We start from the raw sequence: 10,440 nt of genomic DNA, 5'->3' as shown, positions 1-10,440 counted from the left end.
CTGCTCAGGTCATGATCTCGTGGTCTGGGAGTTCAAGCCCCACATCAGGCTCTGAGCTGTCAGCACAGCTCAGAGCCTGGAGCCTGCTTCAGATTCTGTGTCTTCCTCTTTCTCTGCCCATCCTCTCTTCACACACACACTCTCTCTCTCAAAAAAAATAAACATAAAAAAATAAATAAAACCTTAGATTTTAGAGGAGAAACAACATTACTCTAGTTGCCATACCAGTAGTAGTATTTATTCTGAAGAAGAACCAAAGATACTATATCTGTTATTTCACAATTTCAATAAATGCATAGCTCTCTTTCTGCTTTTCCCATCCACCTCACTGGCACACACACACACACACACACACACACACACACACACAAATGTTCATTTGCATATATACACACATACTGGGTGCATATATGCACCCATGGCTACATTGTGTTCCTGTAGTTGAGATAAAATCCTAAATGGGAGAGTACTGGATTTCTTTCTTTTCAAAAGTTGGCCAACATTATTTTGAGGTACCTCCATCAAGCAAATGGCTAATATATATTCTAGCCACCAAAAACAGACTTTTAAGATAGTATTCCACTATAAATTGTTTCTGTGACTGAAAATAAATCAATTATTCATGGCAAAGGGCACTTTATGTCATATTAAAACAGTGAGATAGAAGAACAAAAACTACATAAGGCAAAAATAAATGAATTTGTTGAAATCGAGGCAAATAAAATCTCTAAATGGAATAAGAGTATTTTTTTTTAGAAAAAATACAGTAATAAAAGGACTGTAGATTTTTCTCACTTGCATTCTTCCTTGCTGCTTATTCAGTTCTTTGGCAGCCATTGTTAAATACATGCAAAATTTGGTTTTGGATGAGATTTGTAATATAATTTTTAGAGACTGGTATTTGACAAGCTTGTTATTACCTCTTGATGTAGGCTTATAATTAAATATTATTCCTGCTTTTATTAATGTGAAGTAATCAATGATTATACTTGTGAGTTAGGCAACTGGAAGAAGGAAAGAGGAGAAGACATTGTCTTGCTTAAAGGTTTTAGGAAGTTCTTTAAAATTTAAAAAAAGTATGTAATTCAAGACCATGAGATAGAATTTACTTAAAATTTTAAAGCATTACATATATTAAATTTGACTCAATAATTCTGAAGAAGTCTGAAGTGGGTAACAATTGGGACAATCAAGATATTCTTAAAGCTGAGATTTTTCCTGATTTATTATAATATTCCCAAAGCCCAGAGTCCCTCCAAGTAGTTTACTATAAGATGAGGATGAATCATATAATTAAAATTTATTTTTTCTTCATAACCAGTCTTAATAAGAAAAAGGTACACGCTGGTTGAAATGAAAGAGACTGGGTGGATTTGGGGGAATTCTGCTCTCTGATGTCTGTAGATAGGTGAATGATACATTACTTAGGGGAAAAAATGAGAAAATGCCAAAAGTGAGTTACATTTTTGCAGATATGGTGATGAGTTGTATTTTGACTTGTGTGAAATTTTACTTTATATGAAAAATATCTCCCCATTTTTGTATAAATATCTCCGTTACTCCACTTAGAAAAAAGTTAGTCTCTAGTCAAAAAGAAAATATTAGAATACAAACTGGAGGAAACCAGTGAACCAACAAATGAAATGTGAGAGGTCTAAATACCCAATTATTGTGATTATCGCGTGCTTAATGCAATGTTTTCAAGCACATGATCATATAAGTAATAATAAGCTTGAGAATTTGAGTCTCAAAGTTAACACAGGAACAACCAAAGCAATAATTTGTGATTTCTATTCACTCATGCCCAAGAAAAACGTTCACATTTTCTCAAAAAGATCAAAAGCCTCTAGACACAGTGGGGAAACAAGGGGAAAACAACAAGGAAACAAAACTTTTCAAGAAGTATAAATCCAAAGTTGAATTTTGTAATAATGTATGTGAAAATTCTTGATTCTCTTTCAGATTAGATTAGATTTGCTTGCTTAAAACAACAACAATAACAACAACAACAATAATAACAGAAACAACAAAAACCAAACAAACAAAACAAGGATCTTCAGTTTCCTTTAAAGACAATGAATTATGTTACGCATAATTTCTCAATTTGCAGGAAAAGTAATATTATTTATAACCTATAGAAAAATTACTCTAGAGGAAGGATGGATCTATAGGTAATGTCCCCAAAGCAGCTGATTTACTGTTCTGTTGAAATTTTACCTTCATGGATCATGCTGAATAGATTAACAAAGCCTTACTATGTCTTCATTGAAAAATGGGATAAAAAATTCAAATAGCATGACAATCCTCTCCACGTAGGAGAGTAACCCAGGACAGGAAGAGCCATCACTCCTCTTCTAGAAATTAATTGTTGGGTGGAATGGCTGGGAAACAGTTCAGGTTAGAGAATTAGTAATGTTTAAAGAGGTAAGTTTTCGATAATATATATTATATATATGTATATATATAATAGCCATTAGAAACATAATCTTCTGCAATAGTATATGTATTGGCATATAGAAAAGTCCATGCTTTAAAACGATTGATATAATACTACATAGAAGGCACGAGTGCCCCACACTACCTGTAAACTCATGTTGGGTGTTTTCATTCCATATCTTATCAATCAAGTTTTTTTCTTCCATAGATAGTGAAAAAATATATAAATACTACGTCACTGTCAAGGTGGCTATACCTAGATTACTAGTGTGGTAAGATTTTGGACCCATGGAAAGATGGCCTTCTACATACTAGTTGATACTACACAGAGTATGCATCCTTACTCCTTTTCCCCCAAATGTCTGATAGGTTTTGTTGGACCCATAATGCAAAATCCACTGAGAATAGATTGCCTTGCCAGATAAAATAGTACTATTGGTGGATGTGAAACCTTTTCTCTTACCAAAGAAAAACAGACAAAAACACATGGGGAGGCGAAGACTATAACTTCACAACTTCTCTAGCAAGGCAAGGAAATTCATAAAAAGGAGGAAAAAATATGTGGACTACCATAAATAATAAATGCTCAAAATAAGAGTATGGGATCATAGCATTTCTTCTCACCACAAAAGCAAACTTGTTTTTAAATTAGCAAAGAGAAAATGCAAGCCCTTACTCAGATACTGGGTTACTGCTAACTTCATTTACAGATATCTCTGTTCTTATCTTTTCCTCAAGATTCTCATTTGTCACTTGCATATAATCAGGGTTCCCAGTCTTATGTAGAGTTTCTGGAACCTTATGGTTAACAGAGGAACTGGGCTGTGTCATGATACCCACACTGGAAACTGGATAATGCCACAAAACCCCACATTACTTCCCAGAAGCTCACATAGGGACGGATGCTAGTAATTGCCAATGCGTGCATATATAACCAATTTCATTTTATGAAAAAGATAGAAGGAAATTTATTCACACAGTCTTCTGTTGACAGTCACAAGTGCATTAAGGGGACAAAAGTTGTGGGGTTTGTTTTTCTATTTAATAGTAAAAGGAAGCATCCTTCCAGCCTTGGTTCTTGTCTCCAGTGCTATCTCACTTTCTGCAGCTCCTGTCTCAGCCAGGATGGCAGAGGCTGCCCCAGTCTATGTAGCAGTTTGGACAGTTCCACGTTATGATCTCGGTAGTAATTAGAGAGGAAAGTTCTAGACTGAAAAGCAAAAAGCAAAAACAAAACAAAAACACAAACAACTTGAAGGAAGTTATTCATTAAAATGATGCAATCTAGATTTCTTAAAGTCTCTTACCATATAGGTGTCTACAAAGATTTATTTCTTTGTATTTTTGTTCAGATACTACTCATTATTACCTTTTGAAAAGATTTGGCAGAACTGTAGCTATAAAATAAAAGTTGGTCCAGGTATATCTTTTCTGGATTATATACCATTAAGGCAATTCTTAATTGTATTGCTATGCAAGGAGAAAAGCTGATGAGAGGTAATGACACTAAAGAAGAATGAAGTAGGGAGCTGTTGTGGTACCAAATCCACAAAAGTGAACTAGAAACACATGTTTCCTTTAAAATTGATCATTTTCTGTAAAACTGGCCATAGCATAAAATGTGAACATAAATAATCATACATGCTGAAATTCATGATTAAAGAAATGACTTGTAACTTTTGTTTAAAAAAAAATTTTTTTTTAATGTTTTTTTATTTTTGAGACAGAGAGACAGAGCATGAACGGGGGAGGGGCAGAGAGAGAGGAAGACACAGAATCGGAAGCAGGCTCCAGGCTCTGAGCCATCAGCCCAGAGCCCAACGTGGGGCTCGAACTCAGGGACCGCGAACTCACGGACCGCGAGATCGTGACCTGAGCTGAAGTCGGCCGCTTAACCGACTGAGCCACCCAGGCGCCCCATGACTTGCAACTTTTAAAAATATTTTCTATGTTTATTCAGGACAAAAACTGATACTTTCAAAACAACAGGAGTTTTTACTTCAAAAATATTATGATATCTCATTATAAAAATAATTATGATGAACTTTATTGTGATTCTTAAATTCTTAACCAAGCTGGAATGATTGGCCCTTTTTAGATGAATGGTTAAAAAAAAGAATTCTCAAATATATCCGTATTCTTAGTTTATGTTTTCTTTTATTTCTGAGAAACAGAAAATTTATAATTGGGCTTTCTCTCATATGTCACTTACTTCATATTATAACCCAAAGAACATTGTTTTGTGTCTCTGATAAAATAGTAGATATGAACACTTCTGTGTCACTATAGGCAAGCAATGATCCAAACATTATTTTCCATCTGGTCAAAGTTACGCCATCTCTCTTAAGCCCTATCCAATATTTTAACACAAATGAGTCTTTTCCCTCATAAAACTCCCTTGGCAACTTTTGTGTATACCGTGGAAATGGACTTAAGACAACTACATTTTGTCTTGTACCATCCATCAGGCATTTCATTACATTTCTTCCCTTAAACCAGATTGTAAACACTTCAAATTCTGGATAAGATGTTTATAGAAGTAGTGAGAACCTTACACTGATTTCTTGGCATTAAAGTGATTTCTGAAACCCTTTTGAAATTACAGATTTCACAGGTATAGTTTAAGAAGGACATTCTGGTACTTCTATTTAGTACCTGAATGTAATACCTGAATCACTTCCAGCCTCCCTTTGCCTACCTTGTCTTGAGACAGATACTCATTACATCTGGCTCAGCTATTGATAACTGGCTTCCCAACCCTAGTCTACCTCTTCATACCATCACTTCTATCTATTAAGAAAAATTTTTCCTGCTTTTGTAGTTTGTCATTGTTTTATGTATCTTATTATAAATCAATGAAAACAATTAATTTACCCTCCTATAATAAATCTGGGTTCGTAACTATTTTATCCTGTATCCTCTCTTTGATATTGTGATTTATATTATAAAATATATCTTTGTTCCTTACCCCTTCTGCTGGCACAAAGCTCCTAAAATCCTTGGAATGTCCTAAATGAAAGAACGATAAAGATATCTTTTGTTATGTTAACTAAGTAGCTTCTAGACCCCCACCTGGATGAGGGCTGGTTGCCAGGAGAATCAGCCATGTGATTAGAAGGTTGGACTTTAAGTCCCACCCTGCTGACCTCCTAGGAAAGAGGGCCTGGAGGTGAATCAACAATTACCATTTGCTAATGATTTAAACAATTGTGTCTATGTAATGAAACCTCCAATAAAACCTCAAAAAGGACTGGGTTTGGAGAACATACGGAGATTTGGGGAGAGTGGCTCATTCATAGAGGAGGGCTTTCCCCATACCTTGATCTATGCATCCCTTCCATCTGGCTATTCCTGAGTTATATTCCTTTATAAATAACATGTGACCTGGTCAGTAATGTTTCTATGAGTTCTGTGAGTCCCTGTGGCAAATTTTGCTGCATTAAATGTAGCAAAAAGCATTTGCTTTGTTGTCACAAAGCAAATTTGTGAACAAGTCCCTCGCAAATTCTGTGAGTCATCATAGCAAGGAGGAAGCCAATTAAATTTTCAATCTATAGCTGGTTGGTCAGAAGCACAGGTGACAACCTGGGCTTGCAACTGGGATCTGAAGTAGGGAGGGTGAAGAAACAGTCTTATAGAATTGAGCCCTTAACCTGTGGGATCTTATCCTATATCTGGGTAGATAGTGTTAGAAATGAGTTGAAAAAAAAAAATTAAAAAAAAAAAAAAAAGGGAGGCTTGGGTGGCGCAGTCGGTTAAGCGTCCGACTTCAGCCAGGTCACGATCTCGCGGTCCATGAGTTTGAGCCCCGCATCGGGCTCTGGGCTGATGGCTCAGAGCCTGGAGCCTGTTTCTGATTCTGTGTCTCCCTCTCTCTCTGCCCCTCCCCCGTTCATGCTCTGTCTCTCTCTGTCCCAAAAAAATAAATAAACGTTAAAAAAAAAAATTAAAAAAAAAAAAGAAATGAGTTGAATTGTAAAATACCCAGCTGGTGTCTGAGTGTTGACTGGTGTGGAGAAACCTCCCCACTCACATGTTATATTTGGTAATCAGAACCCTTTACTTTCCATTCCTTAACTCATGCATGGTATAGGTATTGTATACATATATTTAATATATAATAATAATGTTTATGTATTTTATCTGAAATCACTTGTTTAGTAAACAATTCATTTAAGTACTTTACACATTTGGAAAAGTGTTACTGTTCACTAAGTATTTATCTTTCAGTTGTACCCTAATGGTAAACAATTTCTACAGGTATCTATCAATTATTAATCTTTGTCAGTCTATCTATAGTCTAAATATATAAAACATTGATAGCAAAGAAAGAGAAGACAAAGGAAGCCAATTTATTGTCACTCATTTTGAAACAGTTTTATGCACAAGTTTTACCAGATTATTTCAGAAATTAGGAAAGTATTACCTCTGGATCCATGGGTGGATATTTTCGGCCTTTGCTCTTTCCAAGACATTTGGTTTTTCCTCCTTCCAGGAGCTGACACCAAAAGCCCTTTTGGGGATCAAACCTAAAAAAGTGCAAAATGTAAGTAATTGTAAAAATATAATCATTATAACTTATATACATAATTTTGAGTGAGAGAGCCTCACCAATTGTATAAAGAAAATGCACTTTGGGGGGCACTTGGGTGGCTCAGTCTGTGAAGCATCCAACTCTTGATTTTGGCTCAGGTCATGATCTCATAGTTTGTGAGATATAGCCCTGCATAGGCTCTGTGCTGACAGTGCTTGGAATTCTCTCTCTTCCTCTCTCTCTGCTCCCCTCCCCCACTTGCATACTCTCTCTCTCTCTCTCTCTCTCTCTCTCTGTCCCAAAATAAATAAATAAACATTAAAAAAGAAAGAAAGATAACTTACTTTGGTATGCCCATTGTTTCAACTTAATTTAAGTCAGTACCACACATATTCACTGAATTGGTTTGAAAGTCTAATTGAGATTATATAAGCTATATGTTATTATATCTTTTTTAATATTTCTACTGTAATGAAAAAAGACCCATAAATATTTAATCCAATCTTAGGTTGAAATTATTAACTTAAGTTCCATATTTTACCTATTCATTCATAAAAGATCAAGGACCAATCATCAAAACGATAACCCATATATGCTGGACCTTTAAAATATTTATTTACTTGTTAATATGATTTCTTTATCAAAATATATTAACAAATTTCTTTGAAATCATTCAATGGTATATATTAAAATGACTAAATGTAATGTAAGTATACTTTTGTGAATATAAACATGAATTAAAACTTCTAATTTGGAAAAGTGCTATAGATTTTAAAGTTCAAAATATTTACACTTTTTAGGGAGGAAACTGAATTGTAAAAATATAATTTATTATATATTTTTTTCAGACAATATGAGGCACAGACTATGCAAGTGGCAAGTGAAAGATTAGACAACTTTTCATTTCTTTTGCTAAAGGCAAATGATCCTATGGGATAATTCAGGTCCTTATACTCTTAAAAAAATTCTAATGTTTTGTTCCCATGGCTGCACAAAGTTACAAAAGAAAGGATGCGTGGCCTAATTGTTTAAACTCAGATATATAAGAACTTTTGTTTAGGACTAACAAGATAGGAAAAATGGAAGAATAAACAAATAAGAAGAGAAATTTTAAATTTATTGCTATGGGACTTGCTGCATGCATAAAACATCGAAAAGGTTTGCATTTTTGTTGCTCAGCAGATGTTTTAGAAGGATGAAGCATAATTGACTGGGATGTAAAGTTAATTAGTTGCAGAATATTTTGTTGCCCTGGGCCCATTCCTATAATACCGGTGCACCTGCAATTTGCCTCTGCACATATGTGAACTCATTTAGGGGGAGAGGGAAATTTTCTTCACAGTTCCCTGCCCAACCTATTATTAGAGACCTGATCCTTGCAGTCCAGGTTGTCCTAGTACATGTTATCAATTAAAATTAAATACATCACTGGTTAAATGAATAAAAGGAAGACAGAGTCATTTCCAACCTGGACTTTTCAATCTGCTCCTTGCCTATCACAGTCCTTTCTCTAGTTTTCATTAATTTCCCAAGAGGAAAAACAATTCAGCATGCTCTGCAAAATGAGATGGGGAAGTCGGCATAACTGTTCCCCTAAACAGCATTTCTGCCTCAGGATGAGAATATTTAACTGCATTAAGGTAAAATACAGTTCTTGCAACAAAGCCAAGATATTTATACACACGCTGAGAGCATCTCCTTTGCTCTCAGGTGTGTGGAGGTCCCAGGATGGGGCACAGTCTCTTCCTGTTCTCCACAGCAGCTGTTGTGAGGCAGAACTGAATACAACTTGAGCAAGAAGAGCCATATTGAAAGTCATTCTTTTAGATAGGGTTGTCATAACCTTGACTCCATATTATTTTGCTGTCCTGGTTTCATTTATTGCATTGATGGTATATACTATAACAAAGGACATTTATTTTTTCTAAGTTATATGAATTCATTATTTTACAGTTTTATTTTAGTAGGCATGAAATTGTGAAATGAAGATGCAAAGCCTTTTTCAAATAACTGTTAGACAACTCTGAGGACATGAATTGGTTGCCATATGACTTCTTTTATTACAGTGAACATCACTATAGTTATTAATTTTTGTGATGTGAGACATATTAAAAGCCATACATTCTGTACTTGTTTGCAATCTCTTCTTAAAAAGTATGATTTTACAGGTTTATTGAACCACAAGCAACTATTTGCAGCAAACTAGATAGAACCATTCCCTAAACTACTGCAGGGAGGTATGGGAAGACAGCTAATGTCAATAACTATTAATGTAAAACGTAATATAGGAAGCTTTGTCTACTTAATCAACAGGGGCATGCCTTGTATTGTTATTGTTTCCAAGTGTAGGTAAAAACTTCATTAGACTTGTTTGAGTGGATAAGGAACAACCCAATCTTATTACTGCTTTTCCTGTCCTTCCATTACCCTCTCTAATTGTCTAATTGCTGATTCTAATCTGCTGTGAACTGGGAAATTATATAATCAGGCTTGTTAGAATTTTGTCTAAAATTTAATAGGCTTTGTATCAGGCCTTGTGAGGTAGTCAAGTACATGCCCTTTTAAAATATTGTTTGGCTTCTTGGAGGTTTTGTTTGTTATTTTGCTTCTTTACCTCCCCCCCCCCCCCATTTTTAATTACCCAAGTATATGGTTTTATTTTTCTAAGATGACAGCAACAATATCTCCCCTCCCATATTCTTTTCTGTAGAATTCCCTTGCCCGTCTGCATCGGGGGGAGAGGCCCATTTCCCTTTCTTTGGATTTGTACCGGCTTTAGTGTCTTGGTTGTGATCAATAAAATGAAGTATAAATGATGCTCTGCGACTTGCGAGGCTAGGTCAGAGAAGGCCATGGCTGTGTTGGATCACACTCCCTTGACAAATCATTCCCTCTCAGAACACAGCCACTACACTGCAGCAATGCCACACAAAGAGGTCTCATCCCATTGAGCTCAGCCTTTGAGCCTTCCCCGTCCAAGAGCCAGAGATAGGACTAAAAAAGTGAAGCCTCCAAAGATTCGAGTCCTTAGCCATTTGATTCATACCCAAATAGTCACATTCCCAACTGTGTCCCCAGGTATTATGAGCAGAGATAAGCTGTTCTGGCTGTGTCCTGTCTGAATTCCCAGCCAATAGAATCTATGAGCATAATAAAATGGCTGTGGTAATATGCTGGTGGGTTTTGGGATGGTCTGTCATGCAACAGTAGATAACAGGAAGAATAGATGTGATTATATTTTGTTATACACAATTTAATAAATGCAAAGTAAAACATGAATTTATCCTTTTCCCAATTCTGCCCGAAATACTGCTCATTTTCACAGAGTTAACAATGGCCATCAGCATTTCATTTCTAACCTGTGAATTACTTGGGGGGAAGAGACTATATTTTTTTTGCTTTTTTAACCTCAGTTTCTGGGACAATTTCTGCACAGAGTAGGCATCTAACAATGTACTTAACCAAACATA

The 10,440-nt window shown here is 35.5% G+C and overlaps 1 protein-coding gene across 2 annotated transcripts in view; it reads right to left on the bottom strand.

Annotated features, from left to right (window-relative positions):
• Positions 1-216: 216 nt before the first annotated feature.
• Positions 217-10,440, bottom strand: part of LOC121030603 (bifunctional heparan sulfate N-deacetylase/N-sulfotransferase 4) — a 255,506-nt gene continuing 245,282 nt past the window's right edge. The window contains exons 12-14 of one of the 2 annotated variants that reach the window (XM_040475168.1): positions 6,863-6,965; positions 5,405-5,445; positions 217-3,646 (exon numbers count right to left, since the gene is read on the bottom strand). In XM_040475168.1, coding sequence (XP_040331102.1) covers positions 3,553-3,646; positions 5,405-5,445; positions 6,863-6,965 — 238 coding nt within the window. In that variant the 3' untranslated portion in view covers positions 217-3,552. The remainder of the gene's footprint in view (positions 3,647-5,404; positions 5,446-6,862; positions 6,966-10,440) is intronic. The other variant, XM_040475179.1, reaches the window with a different exon arrangement.

This window comes from Herpailurus yagouaroundi, unplaced genomic scaffold, assembly GCF_014898765.1.
Source record: "Herpailurus yagouaroundi ecotype Mexico unplaced genomic scaffold, PumYag 28, whole genome shotgun sequence".
Lineage (NCBI taxonomy): Eukaryota > Metazoa > Chordata > Mammalia > Carnivora > Felidae > Herpailurus > Herpailurus yagouaroundi.
This window is presented reverse-complemented; position numbering and strand designations above follow the sequence as displayed.